The sequence below is a fragment of the Macrotis lagotis genome, chromosome 7 (assembly GCF_037893015.1).
Source record: "Macrotis lagotis isolate mMagLag1 chromosome 7, bilby.v1.9.chrom.fasta, whole genome shotgun sequence".
In the NCBI taxonomy this organism is placed as follows: Eukaryota; Metazoa; Chordata; class Mammalia; order Peramelemorphia; family Peramelidae; genus Macrotis; species Macrotis lagotis.
Window position 1 is genome coordinate 95,441,918 of NC_133664.1, and position 21,491 is coordinate 95,463,408.

General features: G+C 38.8%; 2 protein-coding genes, 1 long non-coding RNA gene and 1 pseudogene across 4 annotated transcripts in view; 2 read left to right on the forward strand and 2 right to left on the reverse strand.

Annotated features, from left to right (window-relative positions):
• LOC141492747 (GTPase IMAP family member 1-like) overlaps nucleotides 1–7,395 on the reverse strand; it is a 23,233-nt gene extending 15,838 nt beyond the window's left edge. Inside the window, exons 1-2 of one of the 2 annotated variants that reach the window (XM_074193402.1) lie at nucleotides 7,358–7,395; nucleotides 5,404–5,450 (exon numbers count right to left, since the gene is read on the reverse strand). Coding sequence is in view for 1 of the 2 variants with exons in the window: in XM_074193401.1 (XP_074049502.1) it covers nucleotides 5,404–5,424 (21 nt within the window). In the remaining variant the exon portion in view is untranslated. Of the gene's footprint in view, nucleotides 1–5,403; nucleotides 5,451–7,357 lie in introns of those variants that run through there. The other variant, XM_074193401.1, reaches the window with a different exon arrangement.
• GIMAP7 (GTPase, IMAP family member 7) overlaps nucleotides 1–7,467 on the reverse strand; it is a 13,313-nt gene extending 5,846 nt beyond the window's left edge. Inside the window, exons 1-2 of the mRNA XM_074193400.1 lie at nucleotides 7,358–7,467; nucleotides 5,404–5,450 (exon numbers count right to left, since the gene is read on the reverse strand). Of these exons, the coding sequence (XP_074049501.1) occupies nucleotides 5,404–5,450; nucleotides 7,358–7,424 (114 nt within the window). The 5' untranslated portion in view covers nucleotides 7,425–7,467. The remainder of the gene's footprint in view (nucleotides 1–5,403; nucleotides 5,451–7,357) is intronic.
• The window catches only part of LOC141492765 (uncharacterized), a 28,454-nt gene extending 11,247 nt beyond the window's left edge, over nucleotides 1–17,207 (forward strand). Inside the window, exons 2-3 of the long non-coding RNA XR_012470046.1 lie at nucleotides 7,339–7,571; nucleotides 15,459–17,207. This is a non-coding gene — a long non-coding RNA (uncharacterized LOC141492765). The remainder of the gene's footprint in view (nucleotides 1–7,338; nucleotides 7,572–15,458) is intronic.
• On the forward strand, nucleotides 10,131–11,421 carry LOC141492759 (tetratricopeptide repeat protein 9C pseudogene; annotated as a pseudogene).
• Nucleotides 17,208–21,491: the final 4,284 nt, after the last annotated feature.

A 21,491-nucleotide genomic window follows, 5' to 3' on the forward strand; every position in this document is an offset into this window, starting at 1 on the left:
TTTTTTTAGTTTTTGCAAGGCAATGGGGTTAAGTGGCTTGCCCAAGGCCACATGGCTAGGTAATTATTAAGTGTCTGAGGTCAGATTTGAACTCAGATACTCCTGACTCCAAGGCTGGTGCTCTATCTACTGCACCACCTAGCCGCCCCCATAATTAATAAACTATTAATGACAGAAATAACTTATTGTGTTTTTCCTTCCTGGGCCATAAGTATTTTAAAAGCCACAGCCTGGAGATGTGATGGCTTTAGTCAAAGGAATGAAGCTTCAGTGGTGTATTTCAGACATGATGGTAAGCAGTAAAGCCAAGACTTTGGGGACAGGGGACATTTTTACTCAGATCCCAGAGGAAAGTCGTTGCCTTACAACTGTGTTAAGTCTGGTCCTATCTCTAATATTATCTGCTTTTGTTCCTAGATTGATGTTTCTGGCAATGATCTTGTGATAATTATAAACTTTACTATTTAATATTATTGTTGATGTTAGTTTGATGTCATATTATAAGGTGTGAAAACTATGACCCTCCCCTCTTAAAAAGAGTTGCAATGGAAATGAAGAATAGAGAAATGGATACAGCAGAGGATATCACTTTGTGACCTGTTTCCACAACTTAATTAAAGCCTCATAAAATATGTGAATGCAACTGTAAGGCATGTGCTCCCCCACCTTAGCAAAATAATTTCTCTCTTAATATAAAGAAGCATATGCGTAATCCACTAGACATGTTTCACATAGATAAGTTTATGTGGCCTGACGGCACTGTCTGAGCTCCTCCTGTTGTGTGTGTTCCCCAGATAAAGCTCCAACCCCTCCCCTTACACATAGCTGCACCTTTATAAAGATTGTATTTTTAAAAAAACATAATTTTATTCACTGGTTAGCTAGCCCTAGCTAGAGCAAACCAACCAGCTTAGTCACTAAAGCTGACTCAGTAACTGGATGGAGGAGCCTACCTGATTTTGCCCATGGAGACCCTTTATCTGCCTTTGTGAGACCTTCTTGGACCCCTGAAACCAGACAACTCCCTTCTATATTGCCCAACACCAACCCTGGTTCTAAGTATTTACACCTGCCTTATAATAAACATCATGTGTTTTGCATCATTCTTGAATGAATCTAAGTTATTCACACCACTAGCATTCCACATCAAGTTTTGACAAATGATAGAACTCTAATGTGGAGTCACTCAAACTAAATGTCCATAGAAACATATTGGAAAGGTTTTTCCATTGTTAACTCTATGTTAGACAGATACGCTTTGTAATATTTGACGGGATGAACACTTAACCTGCATCTAGGATCTTGACTCACTCTCCTACTGCCTTAATTTAACTATAGACCCTTTGATCAGTTGTGGGCCTGATGAAAAAAAAAAAAACAAAAACAAAAACTCCACCAACCTGAGCTTCACCCAAGCCTGATATCAATAAGGGACCTTGAGAACTTTTCTACTACACCTAGGAATGATTTGGAATTCTCCCTCCTACATCAGATATCAATTACATGTTATCCACCAAGGCCATTTTTAGAGTACATAATCTTGCTACCTTAGAATGTGTTGTCTCCCTAACATATCTCCTTCAGCCTTCAACAGGGTGAGTTTCTTGCATGCGCAGCCAACCCTCTATTCATTGATATTGGCATATAGTGATCATATATGCTTTGTTTGCCTATTGTATTACACCAGTAAGAAGGCTCTTGATTTTTATCATCTTCTGAGAAACAATTATCTAGAAATCCTAAACCCAGGTATTTCTTTTAACATGATTCTGTAAAGCCAAATTAAACAGTCACTATCCTGGGTGATAAGAGTAAAGTGAGTTTTAAGGTTTATGGACCCACGAATCAGACTTCACTAAATCTTTCAAAAGGGATCCAGGTATAAACTCTCACATCTAAATAATGATTTTTTCCAAATATTTCATATCACTTTATGTCAATTTCATTTTAGTCCTTACAAAAACTTTTTGAAAGAAGTGAAAACATTATAAGGAAAACGCTGAGGTCCATAGTGCTTCAGGGATTTTCTAAGGGCAGACAACTTAGTGGTAAGGTCAAAATTGAAGCCCAGAGTACAGAAAAGTTAGAGACAGAAAATATGTTTAGTAGCCTTCTAGTCTCAGGTAGATTCAGAGTGACTAGGGCTATGGAAGTATAGTAGTATATAGATGGGGGAAATTTGCCAGCCAATGACAATTATCCCTCACTTAAGAGAAACTCATTTCACAGAATTCAAAATTGAAGGCATCAGGTTAATTATTATATGTATCTAAACACTCATCTTCTTGACTGCCTTGCCATGTATTTGTTCATTTGATTCAAATAAGAAACCCATAAGATTCCCAAAGTACTATTATTTCCATTTGGCCTAAAAGGAAACAAAAGTCCAAAGACCAATTTGCTCAAGGTCACATAGCAAATCAGTTGCAGAGATAAAAACAAATCTCCAGTTCTATCTGCAAAACAGCAACCCTTGTGCCCCTCCCTTTCCCCTCATTCATAGAATTTAAGGAATAATCAATTTTGAATTAGATTGGGTGAAAAGCATTGAACTTAGGAGCAGAAGATGCTTTTTCTTTGTCTCTGACATTAACTTAATGTGTGACTTTGGGCAAGTTATATTATCTGCCTGACAAAGAACTGGAAATCAGGTAAATGTCCTTCAATTGGGGAATGGCTTAACAAACTGTGGTATATGTATATTATGGAACACTATTGTTCTATTAGAAACCAGGAAGGTTGGGAATTCAGGGAAGCCTGGAGGGATTTGCATGAACTGATGCTGAACGAGATGAGCAGAACCAGAAAAACACTGTACATCCTAACAGCAACAAAGGGGCGATGATCAGTCTTGAATAGACTCACTCATTCCATCACTACAACAGGCAGGGACAATTTGGGGCTCTCTGCAATAGAGAATACCATCTGTATCCAGAGAAACAACTTCGGAGTTTGAACAAAGACCAATGACTATTACCTTAAATTTAGGGGGAAAAAAACTGATATCTTATTGTCTGATCTTGCTATCTCTTATACTTTATGTTTCTTCCTTAAGGATATGATTTCTCTCTCATCACACTCAATTTGGATCAATGTATAGCATGAAAACAATGTAAAGACTGACAAATTGCCTTCTGTGGGGATGGGGGGAGGGAAGTAAGATTAGGGGAAAAATTGTAAAACTCAAAAATAAATAAAATCTTTAATTAAAAAAATGTTATTCTTAAAAAAATGTTATCTACCTGAACCTCACTTCCCTCATCTGTAAAATAAAGGAGATAATCTCTAAAGCCTCTAAGACTGTAATTCAGAAACTTATTTGCTCTTGTTTGGCATAGACAAATAACCAAACCACTTCCTGGCCCTGAGAGTCTTTGGGAAGATTTGCAGAGCTGGTCAAGGAAGGAGCATTTTGTTCCTTAGTTTTGTGTCATTCTCTTCCTAAAAGTTCCAGAGCCCCTCAAGGCAACAAACAGGTGTCACTGAATGCAAAGAAGACAGGAGAGAATTCAGTCTACTAACTCTCAACTCTATCCCTTCATTTTCATTAACCTCATTACTTTTGACTCATTATCTTCTGCCTGGACTATTCAAATAATTTCTTTCCTAGACTTCTCATCACCAATCCTTCTTCTCTCTAGTCCATCCTGCACAGAGCTCTTTGATTAATCTTCCAAATGTACAGATTTAATTATAATAATTATATTTATATAATTTATATAATTAATTTTAAAGTCCTACCCAAAAAAAAAAAATACATTAACAGCAGTCAGGAGGAAAGGAGTCCAAATACAGTCTCAGAGACATTTACTAGTTGTGTGACCATGGGCAAGTCACTTAACCTTGATTGCCTCACATCCAGGGCTATCTCCAGTCATCCTGATTCATATCTGGCCACTGGTACCAGATGGCTCTGGAAGAGAAAGTGAGGCTGATGTCTTAGCACAGCACCTCCTCACTCAAATCTAATTCACGTGCTTGTCATGGCATTATCTCCCTGATATTGTGGTCTTCTTTGAGAATGAAGAACAAACATTATTATTATCATTATTATCATATATTATTATTATTATTATTATTAAAAATTTAGAGTTGAACTGGTTCACCAAAGGATCTAGATAAGAAAGGGAGAAAAGTACACTCAGTGTAGGAGTGATAGCCTTGAAGAGAACTAAAGAATATGAGTATTGGGGTGTCACAGTGAGGATAAAGGACAGAATTTGGAATTGCAAGGCAGGGGATAAGATGGAATGACATTTGACTATAATTAGGATGAAATAAAGAAATCTTAGAATTTCTGGACAAAGACATGGAACATTGGTGGGTGGTGGCAAGATTAATAGTATCATTCATATGGTACTTTGTACTACTCACCTGCAATTTGTCCTATAGAGCCTCATGCCATAATCATTTGCACACATGCTTCTGTTCCCTGAGTCTGAGATTCCTTAACTATTTACTGAAAGGGTTGGATAAAATAATGTCTGATATTCCTTCCAGTTTTAACAGTTTACAATTTAATGACTTTATTATTTTGTAAGATAGTGCTATTTTGTTTTGGGTTTGGTTTTTTTGCTTTTTTTATATATACAGACCAGCTTAGTAGTTGCCTTAATGGTACAATTTCATTTTTTGGAGGGAGAAAGAAAGAAATTAACAAGGTCCCAAGTTATCTCCCACTTCCAAGTCATTTTTCTAGTTTAAAGCAATGAAAAACTTAAAATGCAAATAAGATTTTCAAAAAAAGAGAGATCTCATTGTATTATTATCAGTCATGAATGTCTTAGATTTGATAAATTGAACAAATGGTCTCCTGGTTGAGAGGTGGGAATATGGAATAGATGGTGGATAAGTGTAAATAACAAAGACTGTGTGTGTGGGGGGGGGAAGATCCTCCTATTTTGTTGGGTTCCTTAGTGAGAAGTCCTAGCTTATCCAGGAAGAGTCACAAAACATGAAAAGAGGTTCTTAAAAGAAAAAAGCACAAAATGGGAATCAGAGAATTACTGTAAACCTCTTTCTCCCTCATTCTACTGAGGACAGAGTTCTTTACTAAATTTAACATATTCAATATTATCTTTATAATTTACTTAGAGGTCAAAATCATTAAATATGGGGTTTAGAAAAGATTACCTACCAAATAAAATAGGATTGATTAGATTACTTTCATGGAAGTAACTTTCCCCTAATCTGAGGGAGATCTTGACATGAAACTGCTCTACTGTCTCCATAGGAGTTCAAAAGGTAACTTCCATCTATCTTGGACATTTTGATACTAAAAGGAAAAAGGAAAACAACAAATTGTCTTTGGTCTAACTCTATTGACCTAGGCATTCTATGCCTCTGTGAAGTCTATACTTTATAGTCACCAAAGTATGAGGAATTGAAGCAAGTGATACTCACTGAACTTGAGCTGGATCCCATCCTTGAACAGTGATAAGGAACTAGGCCTGGGAATAGGAAGAGACAAAGGAAAATATACATTTGCATTTGTTTTGACATTTATAGAAATATGAACAATTAATCAGTACATTTTTATTTAGCACCTGTTATGCATATATGTTCTCTTTTTTGCTATGATTAACCAAGCAGCAGATATAAATGAAATATGAGAAATGTCCCCTGTCTGCAAGAAGCTGATGATCTATTGAGGGAGATGAGATATATAAACAATTGTGTGGCACAGATTATAAATTATGTGGCACAGATTATAAATGACAGGAATTTCAGGATCAGTATGATCAATAAGAATCAAAATGGTCAGAGAAGACTTTGGACCACCTCCTCCTTGAAGCCTTTCCAGAATATCCTAATTAGGCATTATCTCCTCTTCTCTGAACTCATGTTGCTAACTGTGCAACTCACAAAAATCTTGTTCTTTTACCTTAAATTGGAGTTATTTGTGTATTATAGTATATTCTAAACTCCTGGAGGAGTTGTGCCTCAGTCTCCTTTCCCCATATTCTTCTATAAAGTCTAAGACAGCATCTTGCTCATAGAATGAACTCATTAAAGATTTGTAAATAGCACTTGAATTGAAGATGCTTGTCCTTTGTTCCCAAAGAATACCATGACACTGGGGCAGTGATGCTAAGAAAAGCATGTGAATCAGATTTCATTGGGGGGGGGGGGGGGCTGTGCTGAGTCACCAGTCTCACTTTCTCCTCCAGAGCCATCTGGGTCCAGTGACCAGATATGAATCAGGATGACAAGAGATGACCCTGGATGTCAGGCAATCAGAGTTAGGTGACTTGTCCAAGGTCACACAGCTAGAGAGTATGAAGTGTCCGAGACCAGATTCAAACTCAGGTCCTCCTGGAATCCTCATGACTCCAAGGTCAGTGCTCTATTCAATACACCATCTAGCTGCCCTAGCAGGTGAATTGAGCTAAACAAAAGAGAATTGTCCTAGATTGGGGAAGAAAAGCGAATATTTCAACTAAGGGTTCTTTGCTATGCAATTAATAAATACAAATTCTCAGGGATGACAATCCCAGGAGCAACCCTTATTTGATATCAGTTAATTGAAATTCTAATTAAGTGATTAGTCTCTAGTGAGTTTAGTTTGTATAAATCAGTCCTCCCTTAAACCCCACCACCACCACCTTCCTCCTATATACAGAAAATATTTAGGGTTTTGATCCCAAGACTTAGTTCAGACACCATATGAGACTCAGTCTGAGAAGCCAGCTTCTCTCCCCCAATGCCTTCTGGTTCCAGAAGCACTAAGCAAAGTTGCCCCACAGAGCAAACTGCAGTCCTGCTCTCCTGGTACCTTTAGGCTGACTCCATAGCTCCCCTGTGCACCAAGGAAAGCTCTGGTGATAGAGCTGAACAGGGTAGCCTCTTTCATGGAAGGGACCTTAGAAAATATCAAATCCAAATTCTTTATTTTACAGTTGAGGAAACTGAAGCCAGGGATGTTTAAGTGACTTAAGGTCACATAGTTTATAAATGCCTTGGTTAGGATTTTATTTCACATCTTTCTAGTCCAAAATTCTAAGCATATTTATCATGTGTATTAGGGTCCAAATGCAGTGAAAGTAATCATTAGGGAAAGAGGTAATTATGGAGAATGTTTTTTTCAAAAAATCAATGCTGCATGGATCATTTACTTCATTAAAGGGTGAAAGAAAATTACTAAGGAAGTAATAAGCTGACAACACTTTTTCTCCCCCTTAAAAGAGAGAGAAATTAGCCAAACATGAACATGAAACTGACCCACCATTCATCTCCCAATTCCAAGCTCAGAATTTCCTGCTCCTTTTCTTCCAGTGTTCCATCCCCTGAATCCTCTAACCCAGCAAATCTCTTCCCATTTTTCCTGCTTTTCCCCAGCCTCTTTCCCAAGACTCACCTCCCGGAGAAGTAGAAATGATCTTCCCCACCCGACTGTTAAAAGCAATCTGAGATGTTACTTTCATTTTTGCTTCCTAAACCAAAAGTTGTCTTCCTGGAAACGTCAAAGCGTGGCCCTAACCAATGAACTCTGGAGCCCTCAAGGGGCAGTGTGCTATAATGAAATCTTCCAATTTGTGATGAAAAGATCAGCAGTGTTTCTGCATGATTTGGTGAGTTTTTACAGGCTCTACCTAATTAATCCCCAGGGGCAGCTAGGTGGTACAGTGGATAAAGCACTGACCTTGGAGTCAGGAAGGGGGGGATTTGAATCTGGCCTCAGACACTTGATTCCTACTGTGTGACCTTGGGCAAGTCACTTAACCCTGATTGACTCACATCCAGGACCATCTCCAGTCATCTTGATTCATATCTAGTCACTATACACAGATGGCTCTGGAGGAGAAAGTGAGTCTGGTGATTTAGTACAGCATCCTCTTACTCAAATTTAATCCATGTGCTTGTCATGGCATCACCTCCCTGATGTCATGGTCTTCAAAAATGAAGGACAAACGTTATTATTATTAACCCTCAAATGACAGCTTGACCATGGTGCTTAAATTGCCATTGTCAGTTTCCTAGAGAACTTGTGACTAACACAAACACAAGACCCTCTAATTTCATATTCAGAATTCTTTGTACTATTTCAGGAGATGGGATTTTATCTCTAGAATCCCCTTATGCAAATTCACTTAATAACATTCAAAAAATATTCACTGAGAGTCTCCAGAGAACCTATAGTGAAAGGTCTGGGGGGACACAAAGAAGACATGATCTCAGCTATGCCAGAAATGACGATCTGTGTTGCCCAAGTAGGGATAACACTCCAAAAGGAAAATGTTTTGGTCACTGTGCTTTTTCCTTTCTTTCATTCTATATATTGAGCATGTCTCCAGTTATTCTGTTTATGGGAATATTTTCCAAATAAATTAATAATAATAATTATAATAGTAAGAAAAGTAACTCCCATTTAAGTAGCACTCTACGATTTACAAGCTGCTTCCCTCAAAACAACCCTGTGAGGTCAATTGTGCAAATATTATTGTGTCCATTTTCCTAAGGAGGAGCCTTTGCTTAACCAGTTCAATTTTACACTGTCCTCTTTTCTTTTTGTGTTTTTCCATCCCCTTATCTTATCATCCATCTTGCCCTACCAAGTCTCATCCTTATATTACCCCTACCATGTGCTCTATCTATAATCACCCTTTGAATGTTTCTCAGTAGAACAATCCCTTCTTCAGGTAATGACTCCTCTTTTATGGTCAAAGTGCACACTGATCGGATCAGAGGAAAGCTGGGAGCCAACCTCCTTACAAAGTCACTGAACTTGATGTGACCATCTTATCTCCCTTATTTTCCCACTATCATGAGAACAGTTTTTAGCTCTTATGTCCAGTCTCTAAATTTGTAACTAATTTCTTTTCTCTAAGCAAGGCTACCCTTGTAGCAAAACAGATAAGTGAGGAGTCTGCCAGCTTTTCTTGCTAGGATTTTCCTCATGTCCGTTGGGAGAAAACATCCCTTCCTCCCCAGAATCCCAGAACACTAAACCTGCCCCATCTCTCCCGTCAGATAGGAAAGAAATTTGGAAAATGTACTTACAGAGGTGTCAGTTCCTCAGAATTATTATTCTGTCCACGAATATTTGTGCTTGCAAAGGAAACCTAACAGAGAGACCAATACTTAACCCTAATGGAATGATTCAACAATGACAAAATTTTCAGGAAGTGTATGTGTTTGGGAGAGGGGTCAGGAGGAGGCATTTAGGAACACGGATTTTACTCTGACTAGGAAGAAGGCTAGGGCAATGATTCTTACTTGTAAGGTAGTGGAGAAAGAGTAAGAAGGTGTTTTAGGGGTCAGTTTATATATCCTATTACTATCCTTTCTAAGAAACTGGAGGGGAAAAACTAAAGGGTAGGCAAATCTTGTTCTGCCCCATCACTCTTTCAAAAGGCCAGGAAAAGAATCTGAAAAGATGGTAGGTTACAGGGAAGCAGCACAATTAGGCTTTCTCCTTCAGAATGAGTGGAATATTCCCTTTTAAGTGTTATATTCTTAGCGAAGTCCTCTCAGAGTTAAAAATCATTAAGACGAGGTTCCGCGGAGCCCCGCAGGGGCGCGCACCCGCGCCACGCACCGCCGGGAGGCCCCGGGGCGGAGCGGGCTCCCCGGCCACGGAGCGCAGGCTGCGGGCGGCGCGGCAGTGCAAGGCGGAGGGCAACCAGCGCTACCCGGAGGGGCGCCACCGCCACGCCGCGGGCCGCTACCACCGCGCGCTGCCGCCGCCGCGGGGCCGGACCCGGCCTGGCCTGCCCGCGGCCCCGCGCCGCCGCCCCTGCGGGCCCGGACCCCGGCCTGGCCTGCCCGCGGCCCCCGCGCCGCCCCTGCGGGGCCCGGACCCCGGCCTGCCCCCGGCCCCGCGCCGCCGCCCCTGCGGGCCCGGACCCCGGCCTGGCCTGCCCGCGGCCCCGCGCCGCCCCTGCGGGGCCCGGACCCCGGCCTGCCCCCGGCCCCGCGCCGCCCCTGCGGGGCCCGGACCCCGGCCTGCCCCCGGCCCCGCGCCGCCGCCCCTGCGGGCCCGGACCCCGGCCTGCCCGCGGCCCCGCGCCGCCCCTGCGGGCCCGGACCCCGGCCCGGCCTGCCCGCGGCCCCGCGCCGCCCCTGCGGGGCCGGACCCGGCCTGCCCGCCGGGCAGCAGCAGGCGCTGGACGCCACGCGGGCGGACTGCTACAGCAACCTGGCGGCCTGTCTTCTCCAGATGGAGCCGGTGAACTATGACCGAGTAAGAGAATATAGTCAGAAGGTCTTAGAACGCCAGCCTTGTCATGCCAAGGCCTTACACCGGGCAGGAGTGGCCTCTTTTCACCTGCAAGACTATGACCAGGCCCGACACTACCGTCAGGCTGCCACTGACCGTCAGCCAAAAGATGCCAATGTCCGGCGATACCTGCAGTGGACAGAATCGGAGTTAAGCAGCTACCACCAAAAGGAAAAACAGCTTTACATGGGCATGTTTGGTTAGCTACAGAGACAGAGCCCCTCCTTTGCCTTCCTTGCTTGAGGGTGATCGCTTAGATCCCCTCTCCCCCACCCTGAACTGGAAGCAGAGGACACGGGTGCTACTGCAGTGACCTACCTGGGTTGGGATTTGTGTCCGTCCCTGACAGACTCCTCCTCTTCCCTGCCATTTCTGTGTTTCTGTCCAGCATCATTGGGGTAGCCTTGTGGAGCTTTGGCATGGGAAACATCAAAACAAGTTCCATAGGGGAGGTGGAATAAATGATCTCGGAGCAACCATAGATTCCAGGACTGACCCAATGGCAAAGAATGAGGCCAGCAGAAAGTGGTGTGGGCAGGGCAGGCAGGAACAAGGCTTCCTTAGAGGTCCAATGTCCACAGAGCACTGGTGGACAGGTGTTTGGGTGACACTGAAGCCCCGGGGAAGCTGTGTACAGACCCTTGTCTGACCTCCATTCTCATTTTTTTTTAATGATAATTAGACCCAAATCTATTAAAACTTAACATGAGAATGATCATTTTTCTCCCTTGGTTAAGCTGATGCAACATTCTGATGCCCCAGGACTATAATGATTGTTTACTAACAGTGACATCTGAGCCCTTTTTTCCCTTCTCCCTCCTGGTTTCTGGTTCTTTCTATATAATTAGCGTTTCTTTCTGAAGCATACATGAGCCTCCAAAATGAGCCACATAGATTTGACTACAGTGGCAAAGTGTCCACACAATGCTGGCCTCTACAGCAACTGTTGGAAAGCAGGGTCAGCCCATCCCCATAGAAACTGCCACATGAAACCCGATAGTCCCTTTGTATTTCAAGTGCCTCTCTCCCTCTAAGGTACCCAAGTACGTGAGTGATAGAAAAAAAAGAGAGGATGAGACATGGTCTTGGCCTTTCTAAGGTGTTGGTTCAAGCCAGGGCTTCACTGATTAAGGAGCCATCAGCTTTTTTTTTTTTAAATAACTGAATACAATTTGTTTCCTTTGTAAAAAAAAAAAAATAAAGACAGACAAAAACTGTGGGGGGGGGGCAGAACAAAGATGGCAGCATGAAGGCAGCATTTCCTGGGAACTCCTCCCCACCAAAACTCCAAAAGCCAACAAATTGTGACTAGCCAAAATTTAGAGGGTTGAACCCACAGAAAGACTGAGTGATACGTTTTCCCAGTCCAAGATAACTTAGAAGTTCTGCTGGAAAGGTCTGTTTCACTGGGGGGGGGGGGGGGTTGGAAAACAGTCAGGCCTGCAGCACAGCACAGCCCAACCCAGCCTAGCCCAGAGATCACCAGCAACAGCTTGAAGGAGTGGTGAGAGAACTCTGCTACACCAGAATGAGTGTGGAGTGAGGAGTACTGGCCACAGAATCTGCAGCAAGAATCTGGAGAAAGCAGCCTGCACCCCCAGAGACAGTAAGTGGTCAAGGAAGACTGCAGAGATTTCTCTGCTCTCCCTCAGGGTAGGACTCTACTGCTAGCTTACACTCAGATCCAGGTTGCAGTTTGGGCTTCCATACTAAGTAGCCAAGCTGGATCCCTCCAGGGCAGAGGGAAGTACAGGAACCATATACATATCAAAGCACAGGCAAAAGAACATAAGAACTTGGAGGAATAAAGGTCCCAGTGGGGTGTCCCAAAAAAAAGCCCCAAAACCTTGGAAATGCTGTCTTGGGCTGATGAAATGAGTAAACAACAGAAAAAGAAGAATCTGACCATAGAGAATTACTTTAGTCCCATGGAAGATCAAAACACATGCTCAGATGGTGACAAAATCGAAGCTTCTATATCCAAAACCTCCAAGAGAAATAGAAAATGGGCTCAGACTATGGAGAGCTCAAAAAAGACTTTGAAAAGCAATTCAGGGAGATGGAAGAAAAATTGGGAGGAGAAATGAGAGCAATGCAGAAAAATCATGAAAACCAAATCATGGTTGGTGAAAGATATACAAAAAAAATTGAAGAAAATAATATGTTAAAAACCAGTTTAGGCCTAATGAAAAAAAGCAAAACAAAAGGTAAATGAGGAGAAGAATGCCTTAAAAAGAATTGGTCAGTTGGAAAAGGAGATAAAAAAGCTCTCTGAAGAAAATAACTCCTTCAAATGCAGAATGGAACTAAAGGAAGCCGATGACTTTGCAAGAAATCAGTAAGAAATAAAACTCTGCCAAAAAAGCCAAAAATTAAAAGAAAATGTGAAATATCTCTTTGGAAAAACAACTGACCTTGAAAACAGAACCAGAAGAAATAATATAAAAATTATTAGGCTATCTGAAAGCCATGATAAGAGAAAAAAAAAAGCCTAGACTTCATTTTTCAAGAAATAATACAGCAAAATTGCCCAGAGATCCTAGACGCAGAGGGTAAAATGGAAATTGAGAGAATCCACCAGTCACCTCCTGAAAGAGATACCAAAAGAAAAACTTCCAGGAATATTATAGCCAAATTCCAAAACTCCTAAATCAAAGAGAAAACTCTAAACGCTGCCAGAAACAAACAATTCAACTACTGGGGCTCCTTAAGTCAGGATCACACAGGATCTGGCAGCATCTACATTAAGGGCTCATAGGGATTGGAATATGATATTCTGGAAGGCAAAAGATCTTGGTTTACAACTGAGAATCAACTACCCAGCAAAACTGAACATCTTCTTTCAGAGGAAAAGATAAACTTTCAATGAAACAAGGGACTTTCAAACTTTCCTACTGAAACAACCAGAGCTGAACAGAAAGTTGTGATCTCTAAGAACAGGACTCTGGTGAATCATAGATGGGGTGGAAGAGAAGGACTAACTATGAGGAACTTAATGATATTGAACTGCTTGTATTCCTGCATGGGAAGAAGCTATTGATAACTCATATGAAATTTCTCATTTATAAGAGCTGTTAGAAGGAGCATATATAGATAGGACATAAGAAGGAACATAATATATAAAAAGATGGAGTCAATGGATGATAAAAGAAAGTACTAGGAGGAAGGGAAAGGAGATGAAGAGAAAGCTTAAGAAATTTCACATAAGAGTCAAGAAAAAGCTTTTTCAATTGAGTGGAAAGGGGGAAGGCAAGGGGGGATGAGTGAGCCTTCATTCTCACCAGAAATGGCTCAGAGAGGAACATACACATACACACTTAATAGAGTGAGGAAATCTATCTTACCCCTGGAGAAAAATGGGAAGAAAGGGATGGGATAAGGGGGAAGGGGGGGAGAGAAGGGGGGGGGAATAGGAGAGAGAAAGAGGGAAGATAGTGGGAGAGGGTACTCAGATAAAACAAACTTTTGGACAGAGCCAGGATGAAAGGAGAGAGAGAGAATAGAATAAATGGGAGTGGGGAGGAATAGAGTGGAGGTACAGCTAGTAAATAGCAACTGTGGAGAAAATATTGAAGCAACTTCTCTGGTGGACTTATGATAAAGAAGGCAACTCACCCCAGAGACAGAGTCATTGGAATCTGAACACAGACTGAAGTATATATTTGCTTTTCTTCTTTCTCTCTATTCTTGAGGTTTCTCATCTTCTTGGGGGAGGGGGGGTTATGTTTACTCCCAGCACATTCAATTTTGATCAGTGTGTAGCATGGAAACAATGTAAAGACTATCAGGCTGTCTTCTGTGGGGGTGGGGGAAGGGAAGGGAGGGTGGGGGGAAATTGTAAAATTCAAAACCTTACAAAAAATGATAGGTAGATACTACTATTGTATATAATTGGAAAACACATAAAATGTTAAAAAAAATTAAAAAACAAAGACAGACTATTACCCTTAGACTATTCTTAGAAGGAGGAAACAGGTCTTGCATTCTCAGTCAGATACCCTCCTGATTCTTTTAGGAAGGGAAATAATAGAATACTTCTAGAGAAGAGACCTTGCAGTCTTGGTTAGCCATCTGTTTGATAATGGACTGTGAGAACAGTAGCCTGTCTTTTCTTATTTGATAAGTGCTAGTAGAGTCCTGTAGAAGGCCTTGAATACTCAGACATTAATTCATTTAACAGAAGGTCATTATAAATCTTCTGATACCCTCGCCATCTGGATAGTGAGGTAATATTTTATGAAACCTTTTATTCTTCTCTTTGTTGCTGGGTAGATTTTTTGCATGAAGATTGTAACTCTGAAAACCTTAACCAATCAGGTTGGAAGAGAGGGGGCTAGGGAGGGGGGAATCATGCTAGGCCATATAATCTTGCTTGACTATCACCTCAGGGCAGCTCCTTTGTGAGAAAGCCACCTTTGTGAGATTTGGGGGTGCCCTTTTCTCAAGAAAAGTCAAAATAAACTTTCCTTTTGGCTCAGAGAAGTCTCTGTATCTTTCAAGTGGATTTTTATCCCACACAAGAACCCCTCCACAGACAGCTTAGAAGAGTACCAGACTGACTAAGGATTGGAGAACGCCCTTGGTGTTTCAACTGATACCTTGAATCCTTTCTTTGGCCCAACCTTGGGCTTATTCCCAGGCTCCTATATATTTTCCTGTTTTTCTATTCCAACGTGACTCTAGTTACCCCAAAGGCAACCCTGGCTACAAAGTAACTCAGCAATTATAGCCTCACAGAAGGCTTAATTCAGATTGAGTTTCTGGCATAACTCTAAACCTTTTAAGGAACATCCCTGAGTTTAAGAAAAGTTAGTGACATGGTCTGCCTGGTCTCTGCACATTTTTGCCTTTCTCCACTAATACATTCCATGAAAAACTACCCATGAAGCAAAAAAAATCTATATCATAAAAATACTATTTCCATTCTTAATGAGAAAAATTATGGAATATCCCTTGACACCCATCACCCTTTTCCATTCAAATACACCCAAATTTTAAAAACCCTCTAAATTATACTTGCTAAAAATGAGAAAAGATAAGATGCCTGACTGGAGTAAACAAGAAGAAAGAACATTGATAAGATGAAGGGAGAGGTTTGCCTATTTTTCTTTTCATTTTCTTCTAAGTAAAATAAACATGTAGAGATTAGAGAATAAATTTTTAAATCTAAGGGCACCAAAGGTAGATGCAGAAAATTGTAAAGATTTATATCATTTAATATTTCAATCTCTTCCTCTAGGTTGGAACTCAGGAACAAGAGATGAAGTCACTTTTGAAGTCAAACACAAATCAACATCTTGGTGAAGAAAACAACTTAGGACTTCAAAGATTTGATTACCCTCTAGTGGCTAGATAGCTTATGGCAGCCTGTGCACCATGTAGGAGTTACAGTTTGAGAAAGGCTGCTTCAGCTATTGCACTGAAGTCATTCAAACCCCTTGAAAGGATTTTTACCCATGCAAAAGCAAGAGCAAACCAGTACTACAAAACAATTCTACAGTTACATGCATCTCACTTGTTTATGTGATACTAGACCTAGTAAACCTAAATGAGACAATCCAATATTCCACTCTTTCCTAGATTCAATAAGTATGGATACTTGTTATAGACTTATAATTCACACATGTATAATAACATACCCAACTACATATAAATAATTATGCCTTTCCAGATAAACTAATAGCATCTTCTTCAAAAGCTGATTCTCCTTAGCTTGTATTCCTCAAGTTACCTTACCCCTGGGCTTTCATTTACTCTTAGCTTACATACACACAAACACACACAAACATACATACACACAAACACACATATACATTCCATTCCATGAAAACCACCCATAAAAATTGGTATTAAAAATAATACTATCTCCATCAATTTTTAATGAGAAAAAATATGAAACATTCTGGAATACCCCATCAGCCTTTTCCATTCAAATATTCCCTCCCCCCCCAAAAAAAACAACTAAAAAATCTACCTCTAAATCAGTTTCCTAATTACATTTACTAAAAGTGAGTAAAGATCAATTAGCAAGAAGAGGAAAGGAAAGCTGATCAATTTGCTGCAGAGAGTGAGAGAAGACAAGACAGGGGAGGGAAATGAAGAGCAACTCAATTTTGAACTTCCACAGAATGATTAAGCTAAAAATCTTAACAAATAATAAGGCCAGCATGTGCTATGTGGTATCAGAAGGCTGGACATTAGGGAACTCAGTGAATGTATCTTTTCTCTATATGTTGTATTGTGTTCCTGTAAGTAATGTGTGTCCTAGCCTGCTATAATCTGCCCATAATGACAAAAAGTTAAAGAGAGGTATATGTGGCTATATTTTATTAAAGTAAAAATTCAAAGAGTGAGTATCTGTTTAGAGTGAGGAATGGACTTTAACATCAGAAAAGTGATAAGATAAGTGAGTTTCTGCTTCCTGGATCTGAACCAGCACCAAAGCCCCAAAGGGTGATAGCGACAAATGGACAGGTAATACATAAAACTCAAATATTACAGATCAAGCTCAGGAAATGATCTAGGAAGTGAAAGCCTCAAATTAGTTCAGTGATTTAGGGAACTAAGCAAGAAGTGAAAGGTGAAAGTTTTGCTGAGGCTAAAAAGAAAAATTCTTCCAGACAGAGGCAGCTAGATATCCATCCCAGTGGATAGTCTGCCAGACCTGGAGCCAGAAAGACCTAAATTCAGATTAAGTTTATTGTGTGAATCTAGGCAAATCACTTAACCTCTGCCTGTTTCCTTAGCAGTATAATAATAATAATAATAATAATAGTACTTAAACCTCTTAGGATAGTTGTGAATATTAAAGCATTTAATAGTTATAAAGCATATTTATAAATTTATAAACATTTATAAAGCATATTTCTAAAGCAAATTTTCAAATCTTAAAGTTCTGTATAAAGGAGAGCTATAAACAGTAGAATTGATACTTGAAAAGTTATTTCAGGTAAATGAGAGCCAAGACTGTATTTTGTAAAACAATGAAAACATGGAACAAACTCTAATTTGAAGAGCCCATGGTAAAATTTTCAGCATGAGTATTTAACCTTGAAATCTATAAATCAGTAGTTAGTTTACTGCTTCCTTAATGGTCTAAACTTAAGAAGTTATTAATAACAGATGAAAATAAAAAATGCTTGTGCATCCATTTTCATATCTGGAAAGTAAGGTTGTTAAATATTCATCAGTACACCTCATATTGTTCCATTGTTATAATTCCAGAGGAAGAAAGAAAGCAATTTACCTGCCAAGAGAAAGGGTGATAGGTAAGATAAATAATGAAACATTTATTTTTTGATATGGCAAGCATTGGGATTTATTTTATATTTTATATTATTTACAACGCATATTTGTTACAAGAGTTTTCTTTCCTCCAATGGAATTAGGTGAATGGAAGAAAAAAAATAAATTCTTATTAACTTTAAAAAAAATTTTAAAAATAATTCATGCCAGCTTAACCTTATTTTCTTATTTTAATGAGATTATTAAACTAGTAAATGTAAGGAATGTTATAGATAAACTCACCTAGATTTTAGCAAAGTTTTGATAAAGTATGTTACACTATTGCAAAGATAAAAACATGGAACTAATCAGTAGTGTCAAACTCAAATAGAAATGGACCCTTGTGGATTATATGTAGTCTTAAAACACTATAAATTAATACTTTTATATTGTATTATATTTGGGAGGGTTGGAATATGACAGCTTTATAAAACAATATTTCTGAGCAGATTCAGAACTACCTGCACTCTAGACACAAGGATATACTGGTGAATGTTTAATAATTGGCTGTCCAGGAAGAAAAATATTTATGAGAGATCACGGGAGGGATCACTAACACATTAAATGAAAATCAAGATCCAAAAGGATCTTGACAAATAAAATTCTTGACCTTTTTCATATCATAGATGCCTTTGACAATCTGGTGAAGCCTATGTATCCTTTCTTGGGATAAGTTTTTTCAATTCATAATTGAAGAAAATAGTAAATTTCAGTTAAAGGCTAGTGAGAGTAAATGTGTTTTTTCTCATTCAAGTTCTTGGATTCTCCAAAATATCATAGAATTTCCCATATTTCTCTATAAGAATCTATTCCAGTGCCACAGGAAGGAAGATGTCAATTCTAAGGTTTGACATTGGCTAGCTACACTAGGATTTTGCATTTCTTTGGCCAGTGGCTCCCATTTATTAATTCAATAGCCTAAGGAGTTTATTTAAAAACTCTTAAACAGTTAAATAATTAATTTAAACAGTTAAATAATTGCCCAATTATGCCAGAAATATTTTTCCTCTATGACAAGAGCATGCAGTGAAATATAATTTGCATCAGATGTTAGTAGCTAATACAATATTACTATATAATTAATGCCTATTGAATATAAAGATAAAAATTTTGTAGAAACTATTTTATTTTACTTTTTAAAATTAAAATGGATCACTAGGGAAACACCAGAAGAGGCTGAAAAAATGATGTTCAAAAACATATAGTAAGGAATCTCAAAATATTCAAATTTAGCACACCAATCAGAAAATTAATAAAAGTCATTAATAAAAGGTCACAATTCTGAAAATAAAACACAAAGGTGTTTGAAATATCTATTTTATAATATGAATGGGAAAGGGACATATAAATAAGGCTACATTAAATTTATTTTTTCATTAGAAGGGATAATGGATACCCACGACTGCAATGTTTTAATTTTTTTTAAAGTAGTTTAATAATTTCTCCTTTGCTTCAAAATTTACAGTCAAAACATGAAAGCTATGTTGATAAGACTGTTGATTCTTTAAAGTGGAAAGAACAGAATTTACAACCTACAAATGATACATTTATTGCAGTGAACAAGCAAAAAAGTAGAAACTTAATTGAAGTAATATATCTATAAAACTGCAAAAAAGAAGGAACTCATTCCATTATAGAAAAATTACTTTTTTCCATGTGTCAAAACTAGTTTCAAGTGTATATTTGGAGATGAGTCCAGTAGGAAGTTTCTAACATTGGATAGATGATGTATCTGATGAAACTGAATCAGTTATTATAGAAAAATTTCAAAAAACTGACATTTACAATTTGCAATTAGATGCAACCACCTGGGAACTTTAATTGTATTTGCAAGATATCTGCATGATGACAAAGTGGAGAAGAATATGTTATTTTGTTGTCAGTTAACAAGATATACAACAGAGAAGATATTTTTCAATCAGATTAATTCATACTCTGAAGGAAAACAAATCAATTGGTTCTGTTACTATAGAATACACACAGATGACTGGGAAGTCAAACAGTGACTGGGAAGTTTTGAGGGATTATTTTATATATTTAAAAACAACACAAATATAATCTGGAAACCCTGCAGTGTGAATTAATAAGATTGAGCATCAAAAAGAATGTCATAATAACATTAAAGTATTCTAGGTGGTGCTATCAAAATAAATTTTATGAAATCAAGACCCATTAGCTCTCAATTGATTATTATTTTCTGTAAAAATATGGCAGGCAGCATGTTCCACTTTTAGTACAGAGATGTTGAATGACTTTCCAATAACAGAGTTATTATTCATCTAGTGGAACTGAAAGAAGAATCAGTTGTCTTCTCCACTGACTATCCTTTTTTACCTGATATAGAAAAAATATGATGTGGTTCTAAATATTAATATATTTAGCAGATTTTTTTTTACAAAATTAATGAACTTTATACATTATTACAGGATAAAAGTACAAATTTATTCAATGTTTAAGATAAATTAAAAAAATATGTGATTAACAAACTACTCACACAATTGAGGATTTGAGGATAGTACTGAATGCTTTGTGATGTTATTTGTGCCTTGTACTTTTTTCATTAACAATAACAAAATGAATTGTGAACCCCCAGAATAACTTAATATAGTTCTCATAATAATCTTTTAGCTTAAATAACATAAGAAACGATTACCTTAGGTTTTATAGGTGTGAAGTCTGTGAAAGATGATGCCTGGTACTATGATGAGTCAACTTCAGTACTTCATATGTTTTAGATTCCTCTACTAAAGTCCTGATCTAAACTATCAACAAGGTAAAAGGTGATTCTATTTGAAAAGGTTATAACAACAGAATGCAAACTGCTCCCAACCTATAAAGGTAGAAAGACTTGGAGACCTGACCCTGTGACATTTTAAGATTTACTTATCTAGGTTTCAGAGAGGTTACTCACAGGAAGATAAATTCTTCCACTGACAGTGCTCTTAAAAACCATTTACTGAAATAGTTCTTACCATTTTTTTTATGTCACAGACCTCTTTATCAACCTAGTGAAGCTTATAGATCCAGTGTACAAATAACATTTTTAAATTGGTGAAACAAAATATATAGGATTAAAAAGGAAAGCAATTAAATTGAAATATAGCTATCAAAATGTTTAAAAATAGAAAAATGATTTCATCAGACTGTAAGTTAAGAACCCAAGATTTGTTGAGGGTAGAGATGAGATCTCTACCAGTGGAGGGAGCACTCACTCCACGAAAATCACATAGACTTCAAGTATGAAAGTAAGTTTCTACCATTCCCCTCCAACACCCATATTTCCAAGACCCCTGATCAATTAACAATATTTAAATCCATAATACCCTTCCTTCAAGTATAAACCTAGTCTGTAGAGGAATTCATCCTCACTAAGCCGTTTAATGGCATTAACTTGGATCCTCCTGGGGCATCTAGATGGTATACTTGATAGAGCACTGGATCAGGAAGAGCTGAATTCAAATCTCTCCTCAGATACTAATTGTGCGACCCTGGGCAACTCTTTTAACCCTGTTTGTCTCAGTTTTCTAATCTATAAGATGAATTTGAGAAGGAAATGGCAAACCATTCCAGTATCTTTGCCAAGAAAACTCAAAATGGGGTCAGGAAGAATAGGACATAACTAAACTATAAAATGTTTTATTGGATATGTCAGATTCTCATCCCCTCAATTATTATGAACAGACTACAGCCCTCCTCTATTCCTCTGCCTTCAGTCCATTATACACACTGCTATCGCCTTCCTTTTTTGACCACAGTTCCTCATTCAAACATCTGCCACATCTCCTCCTCATCCTCTATTACACAGTGTTTTTCAGGGGTGCCCTGCCCTATCTACTAAGTCACTAGGAAGGCTTCATTCAGTCTTCTCTCAGCCCTTCTCAAACCCCAGCTCTAACCTCCACTCTATTGCTTTTCCTAACACCCTAGCAGGAGATCCCAAGCATTCCCCAGTGACCTAGCTGTGTCACCTCTCCCATGGCACTGGCAG